At 36.1% G+C, this 23,032-nt stretch overlaps 1 protein-coding gene and 1 pseudogene across 3 annotated transcripts in view; one reads left to right on the top strand and one right to left on the bottom strand.

Annotated features, from left to right (window-relative positions):
• The window catches only part of PIK3CB (phosphatidylinositol-4,5-bisphosphate 3-kinase catalytic subunit beta), a 151,967-nt gene that overhangs the window by 75,883 nt on the left and 53,052 nt on the right, over positions 1 to 23,032 (bottom strand). The window contains exons 3-5 of one of the 2 annotated variants that reach the window (XM_081071900.1): positions 12,774 to 12,960; positions 9,802 to 9,855; positions 9,257 to 9,482 (exon numbers count right to left, since the gene is read on the bottom strand). In XM_081071900.1, the coding sequence (XP_080928026.1) occupies positions 9,257 to 9,452 (196 nt within the window). In that variant the 5' untranslated portion in view covers positions 9,453 to 9,482; positions 9,802 to 9,855; positions 12,774 to 12,960. The remainder of the gene's footprint in view (positions 1 to 9,256; positions 9,483 to 9,801; positions 9,856 to 12,773; positions 12,961 to 23,032) is intronic. The other variant, XM_081071899.1, reaches the window with a different exon arrangement.
• Positions 11,536 to 11,927, top strand: LOC308507214 (small ribosomal subunit protein eS24-like; annotated as a pseudogene). Its single transcript has one exon. The product of its transcript is annotated as a small ribosomal subunit protein eS24-like (transcript).

Genomic DNA, 23,032 nt, shown 5'->3' with positions numbered 1-23,032 from the left:
CTTGTTGCAAGGATGTTGCTAACCTTTTTTTGATACCAGAGGGAATATTCATTATGAATTTGTACCAAGTGGGCAAACAGTTAACCAAGGTTACTATTTGGAAGTGCTGAAAAGGCTGCATGAAAACAGTTCGACAACCTGAACTTTTCGCCAACAATTCATGGCTCTTGCACGACGACAATGCACCAGCTCACACGACACTGTATGTGAGGGAGTTTTTAGCTAGTAAACAAATAAGTGTATCGGAACACCCTCCCTACTCACCTGAGTTGGCCTCCAATGACTTCTTTCTTTACGTGAAGATAAAGGAAATATTGAAAGGAAGACATTTTGATGACATTCAGGACATCAAGAGTAATACGACAGCTTTGATAGCCATTCCAGAGAAAGAGTTCCAAAATTGCCTTGAAGGGTGGACTAGGCACTGGCATCACTGCATAGCTTCCCAAGGGGAGTACTTCGAAGGTGACCATAGTGATATTCAGCAATGAGGTATGTAGCACTTTTTCTAGGATGAGTTCACAAGCTTAACTGTCAGACCCTGGTATACATCTAACAACAATCCAACTCTTTTATCTTCTTTTATCTACTAAAAGTCATGTTTACTCTACTTTCTAAATGTTTCTCAACTATCTACTTCTCCTAGTTCCAACAGTCATTATTTCAATCCCAGCCATCATCATCCTCTCCTTGGATGACTATAGCAGCAGTTTTTCACTAATTTCTCTACTGCCAGTCTTAACCCTCTGACCTGTTATCCATTACACAAACTGAATAATCTTTCTTAAATGTAAATATATTATTAAAGCATTTCACCTAAAGGCAGCACAATATACATTCTTTTCAAATACACAAGGAAAATTTCCCAGGATAGTCTATGTTAGGCCACAAAACAAGTCTCACTAAATTCAAGAAGACTGATATCACATCAAGCACCTTCTCCAAAAACAATGGTGTAAAACTAGAAATCAATTACAAGAAGAAAACTGAAATGCACACCAACACATGGAGGCTAAATACCATGCTACTAAAACATGAACAAGATCAAGAAGGAAATCAAAAGATAACTTGAGATAAATAAAAATGAAAAGACAATAACCCAAAATCTATGGAACACAGCCAAAGCAATTCTGAGACAAAAACTGAGAGCAATACAGGCCTATCTCAAGAAACAAGAAAAATTTCAAAAAAAGCAATCTAACCTTTCACATAAAGAAACCAGAAAAAAGTTAACAAAGTCCAAAGTGAGTACAAGAAAGGAAATGATGAAGATCAGAGTGGAAATAAACACAATGGAGACCAAAAAAACAAACAAACAAACAAACAAAAAAAACCAACAACAACAGAAAATATCAATGAAACCCAGAGTGGTTATTTCAAAAGATAAACTTGATAAACCTTTAACCAAAGTCACCAAGAAAAAGACAGCCCAATTAAATAAAAGCATAAATGAAAGAGAAGTAATAACCAACAAAACAGAAATACAAAGGATTCTGACAAAACACTATAACAATTATATGCCAACAAATTGGACAACCTGAGAGAAATCGATCAATTCTTAGAAACATACAATATTGTAACACTGAAAATCAGAGCACACTAATAATCTATAGTGAAGTCGAATCAATAACCAAAAAACTGCTAACAAACAAAAGTCCTGGACCAGATGGCTTCACAGGTAAACTTTTTTTTTTAATTTATTGGGGTGACAACTGTTAGTAAAATTACATCGATTTCAGGTGTACAATTCTGTATTACATCATCTATAAATCCCATTGTGTGTTCACCACCCAGAGTCAGTTCTCCTTCCATCACCATATGTTTGATCCCCCTTACCTCATATCCCACCCCCCACCCTCTTCACAGGTAAACTTCATCAGACATTAATTTCAAAGAGAAATTAATACCTAGTCTTTTCAAACAATTCCAGAAAATTGAAGAAAACATAAGTCTCTGAAACACATTTTACCAGGCCAGCATTAACCTGATACGTTATGAACATTACGAAAAAAAAGAAAACTACAAATCAATCAATATCCCTGATGAACACAGATGTGAAAATCCTCAACAAAATATTAGCAAACTGAATTCAGCAATACATTAAAAAGATCACACACCATGATCATGTGGAATTTTTTCCTGGGATGTAAGGTTATTTCAATATCTGCAAATCAATTAACATGATAAACCACATAAATAAAATGAAGGATAAAAATCATATGATCGTATCAATAGAAGCAGAAAAAATACTGAACAAAATCTGACATCCATTTATAGTAAAACTTTTAGCCAAGTGGGGAAACAGGGACCATACCACAACATAATAAAGGCCATATGTAACAAACCCACAGTTATCATAGTCAAGGGTAAAAAGCTAAAAACTTTTTCTTTAAGATCAGGAACAACAACAAGAATGTCACTTTCACAACTTTTATTCAGCATAGTACTGGAAGTCCTAGCCACAGCAATCAGACTAAAAAAAGAATTAAAAGGTATCCAAATTGGAAAGGAAAAAGTAAAATTGTCATTATTAGTAGAGAAAACCCTAAAGACTCCACCAAAAAAATATTGCAACTAATAAATGAATTCAGCAAAGTGTCAGGATACAAAAATATTCAGAAATTGGTTGCATTTTTATACACCAATAATAAGCTACTGGAAACAGAAATTAAAAATAGAATCCCATTTACAATTGCATTAAAAAGAATACAATACCTAGGAGGTAACCAAGGAGGTTAAATTTAACCAAGGAGGTAAAAGACGTGTACTCAGAAAACTGTAAGACAATGAAGAAAGAAACTGAAGAAGACACAAATAAATGGAAGGATATACCATGCTCATGGATAGGAATAATTAACATCACTGAAATGTCCATGCTGCCCAATAAAGCAATCCACAGATTCAGTGCAATCCCTATCAAAATACCAATGGCATTTTTTACAGAAATGGAACAAATAATCCTAAAATTTTTGTGGAAACACAAAACCCCAAATAGCCAAAGCAACCTTAAGAAAGAAGAACAAAAATGGAGGTATCACACTACCTGATATCAAACTATAGTACAAGGCTATAGTAATCAAAACAGCATGTTACTGGCATCAAAACAGATACATATAGATCAATGGAACAGAATAGAGAGCGCAGAAATAAACCCACACCTATATGGTCAATTAATCTATGAAACACGAAGCAAGAATATACAATGGGGAAAAAACAGTCTCTTGAATAAATGGTATTGAGAAAACTGGACATATACATGGAAAAAAACAAAACTTGACCCCTTTTTTATACCATATACAAAAATGGATTAAAGACTGAAATGTAAAACCTGAACCATACAACTCCTAGAAGAAAACATAGGGAGTAAACTCTTTGACATCACTCTTAGAAACATATTTTTGGATACATCTCCTTGGGCAAGGAAAACAAAAGAAAAAATAAACAAATGGGACTACATCAAACAAAAAGTTTTTGTACAGCAAAGGAAACCATCAACAAAATGAAAAGACAACTTACAGAATGGGAGAAGATATTTGCCAATGGTACATCCATTAAGGGGTTAATATAAAAAATATATAAAAAACTCATGCAACTTAACACTAAAAAACTAACAATCCAATTTTAAAAATGGGCAGAGTATTTGAACAGGCATTTCTCCAAAGACATACAGATGGCTAATAGACATATGAAAATATGCTCACAACTAATAACCAGAGAAATGCAAATTAAAACCACAATGAGATACCACCTCCCTCCTGTGAGAAAGGCTTGCATCAATAAATCAACAAACAACAAGTGTTGGTGAATATATGGAGAAAAGGGAATCCTCATGCACTGTTGGTAGGATTGTAAACTGGTGAAACCACTATGGAAAAAAATATGGAGGTTCCTCAAAATTAAAAATAGAAATACCTTACTATCCAGCAATTCCACTTCTGGGCATTCATCTGAAGAAATTCAAAACACTAATTCAAAGCAGCATTATTTATAATAGCCAAGATATGGTAAGTATCCACTGATAGAAAAATGAATAAAGAAAATGTAGTACATATATACAATGGAATATTACTGGTCAATAAAAAAGAATGAACTCTTACCATTTGTGACAACATGAATGGACCTAGAGGGTATTATGCTAAGTGAAATAAGTCAGACAGATAAAGACAAATACTGTATCATTTCACTTATATGTGGAATCTAAAAAACAAAATAAATGAACAAACAAAACAGAAACAAACTCATAGATACAGAGAACAAGTTGATTGTCACCAGGTGGGAGGGGTATTGGGGAGATGGGTCAAAAAGGTAAAAGGGATTAAGAAGTACAATTTGCTAGTTATAAAAATAGTCTCGGGGATGTGTAAAGTATAACATAAGGAATATAATCAGTAATACTGTAATCACTATGTATGGTGTCAGATGGGTACTAGACTAATCGTGGTGATCACTTTGTAAGGTATATAAATGTCTAATCACTGTTATACAGCTGAAACTAATATAATATTTTATGTCAACTGTAAATTATAAATAAGTTTTTTTAAAAAATGCAAATCTGATTATGCTATTCCCCTACTTAAATCCCTTCAAAAGCTTCGCCAGTGCTCTTAGGAACATGTTTCTACTTTTCATGTGGCCTGGATGGTTCTTCATGCTCTCTGGTCTTCCTGCTTTGTCCTACCTGTCCCCCTAAACAAACCACAGTCAACTTCTTTTATTCCTCAAATAGGCCTTTCTTCACACATACCATTTCCTCTTGCTTTTCCTTTTTCCAACTCCTTTTACCTGTTCAACTCCTAATCAGCAGTGAAGACTAAGGTTAACTATGTGATCCTCTAAAAGCACATCACTGACTCACCAAGTGATTTAAGTGACTCTCCTTGACTTACAGCCTTCACACATTGTATTGTAATTGTCTGTTTCCTGATCCACATTTCGCACTAGATCATGAGCTCAAAGCAAAGACCACATCTCCCAAGTTTACTGCTGTAGTCCCAAGTATAAACACTTAGCAAATTGCAACTGAACTGCAGTTGCTACTGTGTTGGTAATTTTTATCAATATTTTCTAAATAAGGGACTCTGTTCATAAGTGTTAGAAGCAACTGAGAAGTACAGATTTCTTTGATTCATCCCAGACTCACTGAATTGTAATCTCTGAGAATCTGCTTTTTAGAAAACCAATGAATCTTGAATTTGCGAACCACTATAAAGATCTCCTAAAAATAAAACTGCCAAAAATAAGATGTTAAGCTAAGTAATTTGATTTTCAGCCCAGTTAATTTCCTACATGACTTCTGGTATGAAAATGAGATCACAAAGCTTAAACTAAGATAAGACTACTGTATAGTTTACAGTCAAATATAGTCTTTTAATATCAAAAAAATTATTAAGCAAAAGTAATGTCTTCAAACTAAAGATATTAAAATCCAGCAGACTATACGTTTCCTTCACTTTAAGATATGCCACAGCTTTAGACAGGTCATGGAAAATTAGGGAGTTTTCAAATACTTTTTTTTCAGGATCCTGCTAAAATGCTCTGATCAAGATTTACTACCACTGGCGGTTTGAAGAAATTAATGCAAGGATGACATGTACCTTCACTACGGGGGATAATTAGAACCCAAATTGCTGCTCTATAAATAATAATTTAGAATTAAACATAGAGAATAAAATGATCAGGCACATCATACTTAAGAGAAGGTATTTTTAGATCCATCAAGGCAGTTATGTCTGTAAAGGTTCTATTGTTTTCTTTGGGGATGAGGAGGCAGCAAACTTGTTCCTGAAGTTAAAATGAAATAATTGTTTATTGTTTTTCCAGGAGGCATGACCTCACCACGTCATGCTTATAGTCATGAAATACAAATCACCAAGTGCAAAAACTGACTTGTTAGGTATTTAAAGTAAAAATTCATTCTTAAATATTAAAGCAGACTTACTCCAATTCATAAATGAATGTTAATATTTGAATTTGTGTATATGAACACACCACCAGTTTTTCTAGACATGCTGAAGGTCTAAAGCATAATTTGTAAATAGTTAAGAGCTTATAAACTGCTTAATTTAATGCAGTAAAACACTCCTTGCAACCCGATCGTTCAAATTGCAGGGCACACGGCATAAAAATTTTGTACAGTAAACTTTATGATACTGAGTGAAATATAATGCATTATTTATAGGAAGAAAAATTCAATTCTAATATGTGTGTGCGTGTGTGTGTGTATCCCTGTGCAGTGGTAAAGTAAACTTAGGGTTGCCAAATTGAAAAAAACAAAAAATGAAAAACAAAGACCAGCATGTCCTCTTCTATTTTAATTTTAGATAAACAATGAATGATTTCTTTTGGCATAAGTATATTCCATGTAATATTTGGATCTCTTGTATTTTTATTTATTAAATTTGGCAAGCTTGGGTAGAGGTAACGGTAGCTAATGAATCCATATGTTTTAGAAATTAAGACCAGAAGAGAGAGCATAGTGATCTAAGTTTTGAAAAGATAGTAAATTTCAAATGAGATACCTATATCCTGAAGTTAGCTCTCTCTGTGGTGCTAATCTTTTGGATTATCAAATATTTTAGCTACATCAAATATTATCAGCAGATATTCTTGTCCTGGATGATAAAACTTCTAAGTGATTCTTTCTACTTTACCATATATTCTTTAATTCAAATGACGGAAAAACTTTTTCTAATGGAGAAAAATTAACGATCTATTAAAAGTCTTTGGGCCCCTTCTGCCTGTGAGGTTAGCGTCTGAAGCGGGCCCTCACCAGACACTGAATCAACCAGTGACCTTGGACTTCCCAGCCTTTAGAACTGTGAGAAATAAATTACTGTTGTTTATAAGTTTATGGTATTTTTGTAATAGCAGCCAAAATGGACTAAGACAAGGGCTTATGGAAACACAGGTTGCAGAGTCCCACCTCGGAGTTTCTGGTTCAGTAGGACTAGGATGAGGCCTGAGAAGTGCCATTTCTAACAAGTTCCCAAGTGATGCTGCCAGCTCAGGAACTTCACTTTGAGAACTATTCTGTTAAAGAATCTATTCATAAGAATCTTGAGTACTTGGTCCCCGAAAAGGGGAAGAGAGTTAGCATTTAGCTATGCTATGAGCCCTCCGGTCACACTTTCCTGTTTCTCTTGCATGCTCTCTCTCTTTTCTTCCTCGTGCTTATTAAATATTACCCAGATGTGCCAATTCTATCCTGAGAAAGTGATCACTCCCATACTCAGTAAATTTCAGAGGACCTTATCAAAGAATACAAGAAATGTTGAAGCTTTGCATTAGAAAATCTGATTACCAGTTAACCAATTATTAAAATTTTAACAGCAAAATATAAAATTTAGCCCACTTCTATACTTTTGCCTACTTATTTCTCACCTCAACATATACCTTTCCACAGTCAAAATCTGTGGTTCATTCCCACTTTAAACTTTTGCACTTGTAGCTCCCCTGCGCTAAATGTTACTACATTCCCTCTCTATCCATGTCCACAACTTCTTTCAAAACAGTTTCCTGAGATTCCATGCCTCCAAAATGCCTTTCTTTAGAAACTCTGACTCACACAAACAATTCACTTTTGCTTTCCAGTGGGTAAACACAGTTCTGAGGTGCAATATTTCATTTTCTATTATTTTCTAGTATCTTCTAACTGATTTGTCTTATTTTTTACTTTGCTATCTTGCTCTGACCACAGCACTCTTCCCCTAAAATGAGGAGATTATAGGAAATCAAAACTAATGGCAGTATAACCTTTCATTGCCTGAGCTTCTCTTCCAATGATGCATGGGGTGGGGGACAGTCAGGTATTCCTGAATGGGAGACCACGGAGAAGCAAGAAAGCACTAGAGCTGGCTTTCTTCCCTCTAAATTAAAAAGTCCACACTCCCACTGGCAGCAAAGACAAACTGCTCTAAATATCTTGTCTTCAGCAGCCCCAGATCCTAAGTCTAACGTACTCCTTCTTTCCCTCTACTTAGAAAAGACACAATTATCACGATAAGGAAGGTAGTGACTTCTGTTTTGTTCTTAATTTTTGCTTCAATGTTCAGGGAATACATTATGCAGCTACTCTAAAACAGTACCTGGCCTGTTTACTAACAGAAAAAAATATCTTTGGAGTACTAGAAAATAGGAAAGAATGCTCTCTACAGAGTCCATTAATATAAAGAAAAAAATTTGTATAGTAATCACAAACCTATTTAAAAGGGGGGGAAAATTATTGCCAACAGCAAGTTAACTATCCTCTGAAGTAATCAAACATTATTAAAAACGAGGCTATCATTAAGTAAATCAACAGGGTCTGTTCTAAGTACCCAGAGGGAAGAGTCCCACAGCGTAATCGTTAGCTAGGCCGAATTACCTTAGCTCAAGATCGAACAATACTATCTAAAATGGGATGGTTCTTACAGGGGGTGGTACTATTATCTTATAAAGATACTTACTATCTTAGAGCGGATAGAACTGTATTTATCATCTAATAGTAAATTTATCAATACAGTTATCTATCTAAACCAGATCCAAAAACCTCAAATAGATATTTTGGTTTTGTATTTAAACTCTCCTCTTCAATAATCCCTTAAATTATAGTACATAATTCAAGTTACTATCTTGTCTGAGGCAGGATATTGATAGTATACCGTTGGCCCCCGAGACACCTCTAAGATTACTATAGCAAGAGAGACTCCTCCATGTTTTTCATTTTGTTACTCACAATTCTCCCTGGAATTAATTTGCAAAAAATAATGTAGACATGATTCAACTTGACTCACGACAAAAATAACTTTTACTTGAAGACAATTTTAATTATGGAGTAAATTTGTCAATATGGATTACTTTTGGAAACTTATGAGCTAAAGTTGTAGTTGGTGTAGGGAGTTGTATATAAATTATTTTCATACAGTAGAGGCAATTCACACAAAACAGAGGCTCTCTCAGGAAGGAGCTCCTCAAACTATCTGAAGCAAAGAAATAACCTTCTTCTTCCCAATCTGTCAAAAAAACAATATTTTGGTAAAATAAATCACTAGAAAAGAAAAAGATATACAAAACAGAAGCCCTTGGATATCGTGGCTCTATCAGATTGCTAGACGTTTCTAAACATTTATTTTTGATTTGTTATCTTAGACTTACAACAATTTACAAACCAGCACTGCTCCATGGACTATACTTTGCAAATCACCATCTTATACTTACTATGTTTGTACAGATAGCAACAGACATGTTAAGAATTCATATTTAAAATTTTTTAAATTACCTTTTCCTATAAGGACTCCAATTTTTGAGTCTAATTTTTCCCCTGGGTCACAACTTCTTGTCACTAGCTTGAGAACTGGAAGAAAAGGTCTGACATCACAGAGTCTTCTTGTTTCATCTTCAAGCTCCTCATATACAGCAGTTTGATTCACACATGCAAACATATAGGAGTCAATTTCCATAAGGAGGTTAAACATTGGGTAATTGTGAACCTGCTTCCATAACAGCTGCAGGAAAAGATAAGACATTTTCTGAAATGAAAAAGATGCTCACTATAACACTGTTTGTAAAACTCAAAACTGAGGACAAGCCAAATGCTTAATAATAACGGACTGATTAAATAAATTATGGAATGTTAAACAACTATGAAAATAAAATATAAATACACTGTAACATGAAAAGCTATCAGATATATTAAGGTTGTTTTCTATTTTTAATAGACAATTGCAAAAGAATATGCAGGGTATTAACCCACTTTTTAAAGCAATATAATGGCATAATGCACAAAAGTACACTTGTATAATCAAAATTATTAAAAGTACATACCTATGAATAGTAATAATCAATATACTTCCATGCTTAATATTCCTGTGAACACAACTTGTATTTTGAAAACAACATGGTTAAAATATGTATCATGAACCCCATACAAAATGTGTATTATTTTTATCCTGCATTTTTCTATTCACTAAGGATATTTTCATTGACTAACACTGCCCTGTCAGGATCACCAATCTCTCATCACCTCCCCCAAGGTCTCCTGGATGAGATCATATAAATAATCACCACACAAATGCAAGGAAGGATACATATTTTAATTACAGGCAGTACAAAAGCCAACAGCTGATTACATATTTTAATCACAGCCAGTACAAAACCTGAAAGAGACCTGGGTTAAAAATCATGGCCAATCCCCAGATTCAGTTACATAAAACAAATAGGAGAAAGCAGTGCTACGTAGCAAAAGGGAAATATAGGTAAACTGGATTTCAACAAAATTAAAAACTTTTGTGCATCAAATGACGCTGTCAAGAGATGAAAAGGCAACCCACAGACTAGAAGAAAATACCTGCAGGTTATTTATTTGATAAGAGATTAATATCCAGAATATATAATGCCTTCCTATAACTCAACAACAAAAACAAACAACTGAATTTTTAAAAATAGGCAATGGTCTTGAATAGATAATTCTAAAAATGGCCAATAAGGGCATGAAAACATGCTCAACATCCTTAGTTATTAGGGAAATACAAATTAAAAACTACAGTGAGATACCACTTCACAGCCATGAGGATGTTATTATTTTTTTTAAAAAAAAGGGAACAGAAAATAACAGGTGTTGTTCAGGATGTGAAGAAACTAGAACCATTGTGCATTGTTGACGGGAATGTAAAATGGTATAGTAACTGTGGAAAATAGTTTGGCAGTTCCTTAAAAAGTTAAAACAGAATTACCATATGATCCAACATTTCCATTTCTAGGCATATACACAAAAAAACAGAAAGGACGTATTCAAACAGATATTCATACCAATATTCATAGCAGCACTATTCACAATAGCCAAGATATTTACAACCAAAACGTCCATCAAAAGATGAATGGATAATCAAAAATGTGGTATATCCATACAGTGAAATATTACTTAGTTTTAAAAAGGGAAAAATTTGGATACGTGTTACAACATGGGTAAATTTTTAAAACAGTATGCTAAGTGAAAGAAGCTAAACACAAAAGGACAACTATTGTGTGATTCCACTTATATGAAGTAGCTACAATACACTAATTCATAGAGACAGAAACTAGAATAAATATTAACAGGACTGGGAAAAGGGGAACTTTATTATTTACTGAGTACAGAGTTTAGTGTTGGGATGATAAAAAGTGCTGGAAATGGATACTGGTGATAGTCGGGCAACATTATGAATGTAGTTAATGCTATAGAACTGTGCACATAAAAATGACTTTAATGGTGAATTTCATGTTATGCATATTTTACTTTTTTTTTTTTTTCAAGGAGGGAATCAGTGGTTAATCCAGCTTCAGGTAAAGCCATAGGCATCCATATCTGTCACTGGTGATTATAAAAATAAGCACTCTGTACCTGTGGATTGCTTAAAACAATTCTCTTTTTTTCAATTTAAGGATCATGCAGTTTTAGAATACTCATGTCTCCTTGATGAAGAAGCATGGGTTAAAAGTTAATAGGCTGTCCAAGATCATGAGCTTTAAAAGTATTTGTCGCTCTTTTCCCCCCTAGCTGCTTGAAGGCCCACTGCCATCATGAACGACACAGTAACTATTCGGACCAGGAAGTTCCTGACCAATAGACTACTTCAACAGAAACAGACGGTCCTCGACACCCTTCACCCTGGGAAGGCAACAGTACCTAAGACAGAAATTCGGGAAAAACTAGCCAAAATGTACAAGACCACACCAGATGTCATCTTTGTATTTGGATTCAGAACCCATTTCGGTGGTGGCAAGGCAACTGGCTTTGGCATGATTTATGATTCCTTGGATTACGCAAAGAAAAATGAACCCAAACATAGACTTGCGAGACATGGCCTGTATGAGAAGAAAAAGCCCTCAAGAAAACAGCGAAAGGAACGCAAGCACAGAATGAAGAAAGTTAGAGTACTGCAAAGGCCAATGTTGGTGCTGGCAAAAAGTGAGGTGGAGATTGGACGACAGAAGGAGTAAAGATTCCTCAGTGACTGGTGATTGAGCAGATTTTTCATGAGAGGACTAATAAACTAAGAACTTTAAAAAAAAAATTTGTCATAAATACTTTTCGTTAAAAATATCATAAACCTTGGTTTCCATACTGGGTTCAGCTATTTGAGAAACATTAAAGAGAAAGTTCAGAAAAACAATTTCATTTATATGTTATAGTCTTTACAAATCAATGGCATCAATTCACTTGAAAAAAAATAATCCAACGAAACAGACAAGCCTTGTTATAGAAAAGAATTTGCTTCCAAATGAGGACATACCATTCATTACTGGGGTAAGAAAATCTAGTGAACAGCAGAAAACCTTTTCTTCCCCAAGAGTGACCATGAAAAGTAGTGAGGGTGGGGAGGGAAGATGGAGAAAGAAGAGGAAGGAAAAGAAGAGACAACCAACCAAAAATCACATGGAAAAAAAGTGTGACGAACGTACAGATAGTAATTACAAAGATTTTAACTCAAAATAAAACTCTTTGACAATGTCAAACTTCTTTTAATAATCTGAACAAACATTTCAAACTAGCTAACATAAGCCTATTTTTCTTAACTCGGGTATCATATATAGATTTTTTTTTTACTTAAAGTGGGAGTGAGAACAGGGATTGTTTTATATCTATAAAAGACAAAGTATATATCAAAATCTTAAAAACGTCATGACCTAAAGGTTGCATTTCCCTCAAATTTACCATATGATTTACATTATCAACATTTTCTATAATAGAAGAACGTGTTCCCCTAAGCAATACAGTAAATAAGCCACGTTTATATAAACCCCACTTATTAACATACCTGTTTAATGTAAGAAATGGAGGCTTCCCGAGGTACCTCCAGCTGGATATAAATCCCAGTGGGCAAAAGGAAATCCACGGGTATAGAGCCATCAGATGCTATCTGTGAATCCACTGCCCAGATGTCAAGGACGTCTGCCATAGCAGGAGGCATTATGAAATTGAAGCACATTCATAACCACGGGGCCCTAGAAATCAGTAAGAGAAATTTAGTGAAACATAATTAGCCAAATTTTACACTAAAATATGGTAAAGCCCAGTAGTGCCTAATCATTCCTTGTACTTCAGTATAGGCAGTAACAAGAAGCCAATTAAATCAAGCAAAAGTAAATCACTAGAAATAAGTTATTTAAACATACTTTGGGTTATCACTACATAAATTACATACATACATGTGTGTGTATCTATACACACACGTACCAAACTGATTCAAATTCAACATATTAAGTACATCACATGTGAAAGCTGAAAGGTTAAGGATTACAAGGTCCTGAGAAAGTCAGTTAATAACCACTCAACAACTGATTCTCTTTTACTTAGATGATTTTGGCTTCTTTGGCTGAGTTTTTCTTTGCAAACTCCAATAAAAGTGGCAATCAAGAAGGTCATATTTCGGGCCGGCCGGTGGCTCAGGTGGTTGGAGCTCTGTGCTCCTAACTCTGAAGACTGCTGGTTCGATTCCCACATGGGCCAGTGGGCTCTCAACCACAGGTTGCCAGGTTCGATTTCCCACAAGAGATGGCAGGCAGCGCCCCATGCAACTAATGACTGAACACAGCACCTTGAGCTGAGCTGCCACTGAGCTCCCGGATGGCTCAGTTTGTTTGAGCACGTCCTCTCAACCACAAGGTTGCTGGTTCAACTCCCTCAAGGGATGGTGGGCTGCGCCCCCTACAACTAGCAACGGCTGGACCTGGAGCTGAGCTGCGCCCTCCACAACCAAGACTGAAAGGACAACAACTTGAAGCTGAACAGCACCCTCCACAACTAAGATTGAAAGGACAACTTGGAAAAATCCTGGGAAAATATACACTGTTCTCCAATAAAGTCCTGTTCTCCTTCCCCAATAAAAATCTGAAGAAAAGAAAAGATCGTATTTCATTTTCTATCAATCTCATGTTAGAAACAAAACATCATGAACTTAGTTCCATGACCCACCACCTAATTATTAAAAAGACCAAATCCCTGGGCCGGCCCCGTGGCTCAGGCGGTTAAAGCTCCATGCTCCTAACTCCGAAGGCTGCCGGTTCGATTCCCACATGGGCCAGTGGGCTCTCAACCACAAGGTTGCGGTTCAATTCCTTGAGTCCCGCAAGGGATAAGGGATGGTGGGCAGCGCCCCCTGCAACTAAGATTGAACATGACACCTTGAGCTGAGCTGCCTCCCAGATGGCTCAGTTGGTTGGAATGCGTCCTCTCAACCACAAGGTTGCCGGTTCGACTCCCTAAAGGGATGGTGGGCTGTGCCCCCTGCAACTAGAAAACGGCAACTGGACCTGGAGCTGAGCTGTGCCCTCCACAACTAAGACTGAACAACTTGACAACAACTTGAAGCTGAATGGCACCCTCCACAACTAAGATTGAAAGGACAACAACTTGACTTGGAAAAAAGGCCTGGAAGTACACACTGTTCCCCAATAAAGTCCTGTTCCCTTTCCCCAATAAAATCTTTAAAAAAAAAAAAAAAAAGACCAAATCCCTCAACCCAGCTAACAAAATCCTTGCTGCTGTTTCTGGTTTATTTTCATTTGTTTGTCCTACCATTCCACATCCCAGGCCCTCGTGCCACAAGTGCCTTTTGCCTTCCTGCTGCTAGACCTATAGGTCTAGGACACTCCAATATCAAACTCGTATCCCAAAAAATGCACCCTCAACTGTGCCATTTAAGTCTCCTCTAATCCTTAAGAACTTCCTTCAAGGAAGCACAATAATAACAGTGGGAAGAACATGGGCTCTGAAGTTAAATGAGCCAAGGTTCAAATCCCATTTATTCAAAGAATGAAAGTGTCACTTCAAAAGACCTAAGAGACAACTTAAAGCATTTTGAGCACAAAAATAATGACATCCATAGATTGAAACACATCAAGTATATACAAATATGGGACTTAATAACGATACAAAAAATAAACTATTGGTCACCACTGGGGACCGCTAAAAACCAATTCACTATTTTGAAAATTAATAAAGAATGAAAAAGTAAATCTATCATTTATCATACTCATTTGTACTATTTCAATGTAACCAAATAATTGATGAAAGGTTTTTTTTTAGAACTTGAAGCTAATAAATGCAAAAAGAATGATAGAATTAGGAAACCACCATTCTGCAAGCTCCAATGAAATAGTGGATCAACAATCATTAATGGATAATAAAAAAAATTAATTTACAAGACAGGTGAAAAGATAAGAAATTTTACAATTAACATATCAGATTGACAACACTAAATTCTCTGAATAATCCAGACATTATCTGTCTCCTCCTGTAATGCAACAAGTCCTATCCACTACCTAGAGGGTATACTTGGCTTAAAAACAAAAATGAAATTGAATCTAATAAAGTCTCAGATCTGATCTATCTACCAGTTTATGGGAAATAGGGAAGATAGAAAAGGGAGTTACAAACTCAAGGAAGCAATCAGTAAGTAGAGTCTAGAGTGTAGGATCATTAATAAAACAAATAATAACATAAATAAATAAAAAACATAAATAAAACAAAGAAAGCAAGCTAATAAGTAACAAAAGGAGGGTGGTGGAATGACTGTTAAAAGAATAAAAGGAACAGTTAGGAGATACAGCCAAATCCAATGCAGATTTGAGCAAATCAACTACAAAAAAAATGCTTTCAAACAATCTAGGAAATTTAAATGTGAATAGAGTATTAGATGATTTTAAGAAAAGACTGTTAATTTTGTGACATGTAATGGAATGTTTGTTATGTTTCTAGGAATCAGTCCTTATCCATGAGAGATGAAGAATGCAGAATATGCAGCAATAAAATGGCACTGTGTTTGGCATTTACTTTAAACTATTCCTTTTTTTTTTTAATTGGGGGATATTGAGGAATAGTGTTTCTTCAGGGACCATCAGCTCCAAGTACTTGTCCTTCAATCTAATTCTGGAGGGCGAAGCTCAGCTCCAAGTCCAGTTGCCGTTTCCAATCTTACTTGCAGGGGGCGCAGCCCACCATCCCATGCAGGAATTGAACCAGCAACCCCGCTGTCAAGAGCTCACGCTCCAACCAATTGAGCCATCTGACCGCCCCTAAATTATCCCATTTTTTAAAAAGTGAAAGGATAGATAATTTCAACAAAGGTATAAAGGTAAATTGATGAGGAAAAAAGATAATCTTCTCAACAAATGGTGCAGGAATAACTGGACATCCATATAAGAAAATAAACCTTAATCACACCAAAAATAAACTAAAAATGGATCAAAGGCCCAAATGTAAACCCCCAAACCATAAACCCTTAAGAAAATATAGGGAAAAAATACTGTAATCTTGTATTAATAAGCAAAGATTTCATAGATATGACACCTAAAGCACAATTCATAAAATTAAAAAATTAAACATCATTAAAACTGACCTTAGATACAACTGTTTATAACATGAAGAGACAAGCCACAGACTAGGAGAAAATGCCTGCAAATCATATGAAGGACCTGTATCCAGAACTCTCAACATACAAAATAAGAAAGCCAACACCTCAGATTTTAAAAATTGGCAAATATTTGAACAGCTATTACAAGGACTAAAATTGAAAAGACCAATCACAGCAAGTGTTGGGGGGGAAAAAAAGAGGGAACTAGAACTCTCATACACTGCTGGTGGGGATGTTAACAACTTTGGAAAAGTTTGACCATTTCTTAACACACACCTACCATATAATCCATCATCCTACTCCTAAATATATACCAGAAAAAATTAAAATAATGAAGGCATATATCCATGCAGAAACGAGTACAAAATTGTTCATAGCAGCCTTACACTATCAAAAAAATTGGAAATAATTCAAATGTCCACCAACAGATGAATAGATTTAAAAAATTATGGTGTATTCATACAATGTACTACTAAACGGCAAAAAAAAAAAAAAAAGCATTACCGACACATTTAACAATGTGAATGAATCTCAGGATTATGCTGACTTTAAGAGTACATACTATGTGATTCCATTCACATAAAATTCTAAAAAATGTAAACTAGTCCATAGCGACAGATTAGCAGTCATCTTGTATGGGGGGAGGGGTAGAAGCAGGAAGAAATGAGAAGGAAGGATTACAAAGGGACACAAGGAAACTCTTGTAAGTGACAGATTATGTTGTTCACTATCTTGATTGTGTTGTGTTTTCAAGGTCTGTAAATGTCAAAATATATCCAACTGTGTACTTCAAATATGTGCAGTTCATTATATGTTAATTATATCTCAATAAAGCTGTTTTTAAAAATGAGAGGAATAGATGAAACAAGAAAAGAAAAATGTTGATACTTGCTGAAGCTGGGTGATGAAGATTACATTAAATTACCGTTCTGCTTTTGTGTATATTTGCAATTTTTCATAATAAAAAGGATTTGTTAAATCCTGTCTATACTATTTACCATTTATGTGAATTTTGATGAGTCACTGAAACTTCCCGCGCCTCCATTAACTAAAACAAAGAAAAAGAAGTCCAAGATGGCGGCAGAGGAGGAAGACGCGGCACTCCCATGAACGAATTCAAATACACATGTATATAGACAACAATTATCAAACAAATACACATGTATATAGAGAACAATAATCAAACAAATACACATGTATATAGAGAGAACTAAGGGGTGAACGAACAGCTTCTGAACAACAAACAAGAGAAAGTGACACAACACAAAAGGCTTGATAACCGTGGAAGCCCTCCATGAGCCGCGGAAATCTCCGGACCGGAGGAGGAGGTAAGCGCCATTTGTTTACGTCCCGCTCCACATACATGGCAGCGGGTCGCTATTCTGGCGCTTTGGCCTACCTGCAAGAGGACCACAGCACGTTCCCGGCTACACTGCCCAAAGCCTTTGTCTCTGAACACGCAGAGCAAGCGGGAACAACAGGACGTCTCCACACACACCTGGACTTCCTGCTGGGAGCTGCTCTAGCCCAAGCCAGTGTCACTGGCACCGGAAGCACTTCCTGGGCTCCTCCCCGCTCCTCGAAGCTATCCAGCACACAAAGCCTAGGGGTCACTTCTTACAACACCACTTTCTATATAACGAGAGACTACAGAACAGGCTGAGGAGCCACAGGAACTCTCCAGGGATTGCAAAAATTCTCTGGGATTGGAGATGTCTGTGAATGCCCTTGTTTATATCCCTTTCCACCTACACAGGATTTGCAGGAGCTCTATCCCCATGCTCTGCCCCAACTGCAAGGTCCCTCCCTGCAGCACATTCCTGGACACGTTGCCCAAGCCAATTTCGGATCCAAACAAAGGAAGCAAGCAGAAGCAACAGGGCATTACAACACACACCTGGCTTCCCCACACAAAGCCAATCCAGCTCAGTAGGCTGGTGCCCCAGACGCCTTAGACACCTGCTCAGCTCCTACTAGTCTGCCAAAACCACCCTACACACGTATCTATACACAAGTCACTTCTACATAAGAGAACTTTTACAAGACTAGGAGAAATAGCTACTTTGTCTAATTCATATAAACAAAGTGAAAATACAGAAGAATATCTCACTAATGAAGGAACAAGAAAAATCTCCAGGAAAAACTAAGGAAAAAGATAAGCAATTTGCCAGATTAAAAAATTCAAGGCCGGCCCGGTGACTCAGGCGGTTGGAGCTCCGTGAAGGCTGCTGGTTCAATTCCCACATGGGCCAGTGGGCTCTCAACCACAAGGTTGCCAGTTCAACTCTTTGAGTCCCACAAAGGATGGTGGGCTCTGTCTCCTGCAACTAAGATTGAACACGGCACCTGGAGCTGAGCTGCCGCTGAGCTCCTGGATGGCTCAGTTGGTTGGAGCGCATCCTCTCAACCTCAAGGTTGCAGGTTGGACTCCAGCAAGGGATGTGGGATGTGCCCCCTGAAACTAGCAATGGCAACTGGACCTGGAACTGAGCTGCGCACAACTAAGACTGAAAGGACAACTTGAAGCTGAACAGCACACTCCACAACTAAGATTGAAAGGCCAACAACTTGACTTGGAAAAAAGGCCTGGAAGTACACACTGTTCCCCAATAAAGTCCTGTTCCCCTAAAAACAAAATTTCAAAGAAATGGTCATAACGATACTCAGCAAGTGTGAGAGTGGAATAGAGGGACTTAGGCAGAACATCAACAAAGAGTTAGAAAGTATAATAAACAACCAAGCAGACTTGAAGAATAACTGAAAATGAAAACTACATTACAGACTCAACAGCAGATTACTTAAAACAGAATAATAGATCAGTGACCTGGAAGACAGATTAGTGGAAATCAACTAATTAAAACAGCAGAAAGAAAAAGGAACTTCTAGAAATGAGGATAATTTAAGGGAACTTTTGAATAACATCAAGCACTGAAAAAATTCACCTTCTAAGGATCCCAGAAGGAGAAGAAAGGAACAGAAATTGTCTTTAAAGAAATAATGGCTGAAAACTTTCTAACCTGGGAAAGAAAACAGACATCTAGGTCAAGGAAGCACAGAGAGTTCCAAACAGGATGAGCCCAAACAGGCCCACAGTAAGACATACTGAAATTAAAATGGCAAAAATTAAAGAGAAAGACACAATTTTCAAGGAAGCAAGAGGGAACCAACAAGTTACATACAAAGGAAATTCCATAACTCTATCAGCTGATTTTCTCAGTAGCAGCCTTACAGGCAAGAAGGGACTTGCAAAAAAAAAAAAAAGCGGGCGGTGGGGGGAGGAGCAGAACACCTTTAAAGTACTAAAAGAAAGGCACCTACAACCCAGAAAATTTACCAAGCAAGGTTATCATTCAGAATTGAAGGAGAGATAAAGAGTTTACTGGAAAAGGAAAAACGAAAGGAGTTCATCACCATTAAAACAGATGTAGTACAAAAAAATCTTAAAGGGTTGTGTGAAATCTCAAAGGTAAAGCTAAATATTTAATAAATACAGCAAATCAGACATTTATAAAGTTACTACAAAGGTCAAAAGAAAAAGTATCACACTTACAGTCAAACTCAATGAAGAATATAGGACATACACAACAAAAAAAAAAACATCTAAAACATGACATCAGTAACATAAAGCATGGAGGGGGAGCAAAACTATCCACCTTACTTAATATATTTTCATTTAAATGCCTATCAGCTTAAACTAGACTGCTATAGACATAAAATGATACAAATAAACCTCACAGTAACCACAAAAAAACTATAAAAGATATACAAAGAAGAGAAAGGAACACCAACAAAGCACTACAGAAAACCAGCATAACACCTGGGAAGAGATCAGGAGAAGAAAGGAACAAAGAAGTATAAAAATAATCTAAAAAATTTTAACAAAATTAACATACTTAATATTTTAAATGTAAATGGATTAAATGCTCCAATAAAAAGGCATAGGTTAGCTTAATGGATTAAAAACCATAAAAAACCATAACCTATCCATATGCTCCTTATAAGAGACTCAGTGCAAATCAAAAGACACATACCACAAAAAGTGAAGGGATGAAAAAAATATTCCATGCAAATAAAAATGAGAAGAAAGCTGAGGTAACAATACTCATATCAGACAAAACAGACTTTAAAACAAAAAAATGTGTAAAAAAAAAAGACAAAGAGGGACATTACATAATTATAAATGAGTCAATCTAAGAAGAGAATATGACAATGATAAATGTCTGCACACCCAACACAAGAGCACATATTATACAAAGCAATTATTAATGGACATAAAGGAAGAAATTCAGTTAATACAATAATAGCAGGGAGTTTTAATACCCTACTCACATCAATGAATAGATGAAACAGACATAAAATTGATAAGAAAATAATGGTCTTAATTGGCACATTAGATTGACTAAATAGATATTTATAGAATATTTCATCCAAAAACAGCAGAACACACATTTTTTTAACTGCACATGGAACATTATCCAGAACATATACTAAGCTGCAAAAACAAGCCTCAATATATTCAAAAAGGTTGAAATTATGTGTTCTGACAAAAATGCAAAAATGGTATGAAACTAGAATTCAACAACAAAAAGAAAACGGGGGGGGGGGGCAGAATACTAAACAACATGCTACTAAATAACCTGTAGATCAAAGAGGAAATTAAACAGGAAATCAAAAACTATCTTGAAACAAATGAAAACACAACTTCTCAAAATTTATGGGATGTAGAAAAAGCAGTTCATGGAAGTTCATAGCTATATAGGCCTACCTAAAGAAACAAGAAATATCCAAAATAAACAATTTTAACTCTGCACCTAAAAAAACTAGAAAAAGAAGAACAAAGTAAACAGAAGGAAGGAAATAATTAAGATCAGAATGGAAATAAACAAAACAAATTTAAAAAATAGAAAAGATTAATAAAATTAAGATCTTGTTATTTGAAAAGATAAACAAAATTGACAAACCTTTAGCCCAATTCATGAAGAAAAAGAGAGCCCAAATAGTCATAAATGAAAGTTACAACCAACACCACAAAAAATACAAACTCATTAAAGTATATTATAAACAATTATATGCCAACAAATTTGACAACCTAGAAGAAATGGCTTAATTTCTAGAAATATGAGGTGTGATCAAACAATATGGTGAATGTTTCAATTTTTAAAAATTACTACAGTAAAAGATACATGGCCATTAATAGCCCTCAAAATACTCCCCCTTGCTTTGAACATACTTATCCCATGGTTCTTGACACTTTCTAAAGCAGTTCTGGAAGTCCTCTTTCGCAAGTGTCCTTAGTTGCACTGTTGTGGATGCCTCGATGTCCTGAATCAATTCAAAACGTTTACCTTTCCTGGTCATTTTGACTTTGGGGAAGAGCCAGAAGTGGCAAGGTGCTAGAACCAGTGAATAAGGTGGATGAGGACACACCATGATGTTTTTATTTGACAGAAATTGCTGTACCAGAAGTGATATGTGACACGTCGTCTTTCTGTCATGATAAAAAAATATGGTGAGGGGTGGCTCAGTTGGTTGGAGCGAGAGCGCTCTCAACCACAAGGTTGCCGGTTGGATTCCTCAACTCCCGCAAGGTATTTGCAGAATGAAAACACACTATATCAAAATCATAAAGACCATGTTTGCTTATATTCAAATGCCACCATGCAAAGACAAACAGAGGGGCAAGCCAGCTTCTGAACACCAAATCACAGCAAGTACTACAAATGAATCAAGAGTTACCAACAAAAGCTGAGGGGAGGAGGGGTGGGGGAGAACAAAAGTAAGCATTTAAAATTGAGAAACATTAGCCATCTGTCATAGAATTACAATCACGATAAACCTATACACACCCAAGATTTTTTCACCACAGATTTTCAGCAAGACTCTTACAAAAGAAACCAAATCACCAAATGAATAACATTAGTAAAACAGGAGCATGAAACTATAAAAACAAAAAACCCTGAGATCTCACGCTTACCAAACTACTGGAAATAATGAGTCTTCCTGAGGCCTGGAGCCCTGAGTAGTAATCTTATCAAGGAGACTGATTGTACCTCAACACCCTACAGCATCAACTCCCCAGATACAAAATTCTGAACTCCTGGGGTATTAGAGGAAGGGGCATTATGGTAGATTTAAGAATTTCTTGATGAAGTAGGTACATCCAAAATGAATTGTAAGAATGAATTCATAGTACAACAACATGGATGGACCTAGAGGATATTAGGCTAAGTGAAGTAAGTCAGACTGCGAAAGACAAATACTATATGATCTCACTTATACGTGGAATCCAAAGAACAGAATAAATGAACAAACACAACGGAAATAGACTCATAGATACAGAGAACAAAGTGATGGTTGCTAGGTGGGGGGGGGGGTTGGAGGATGGATAAGAAAGGTAAAGGGATTCGGAAGTACAAATTGGTAGTCACAAAATAGTCACAGGGATGCAAAACACAGTATGGGGAATATTGTCAATTTTGTAGACTATGTAGGGTGTTATACGGGTACTCGACTTATCAGGGGGATCACTGCATAGATTATATAAATGCCTAAACACTGTGCTACACAGCTGAAATTAATATAAATATTGAATGTCAATTCCATATACGTGTATACATGTGACTGTGTGTGCGCGCGTGTGTGTGGCCACGGGATGTAAAGTA

Source organism: Rhinolophus hipposideros, assembly GCF_964194185.1.
Source record: "Rhinolophus hipposideros genome assembly, chromosome: 14".
NCBI classification, from domain to species: domain Eukaryota; kingdom Metazoa; phylum Chordata; class Mammalia; order Chiroptera; family Rhinolophidae; genus Rhinolophus; species Rhinolophus hipposideros.
Note: the sequence above shows the minus strand (reverse complement) of the source record. Positions and strands in the feature narration are given on the sequence as shown.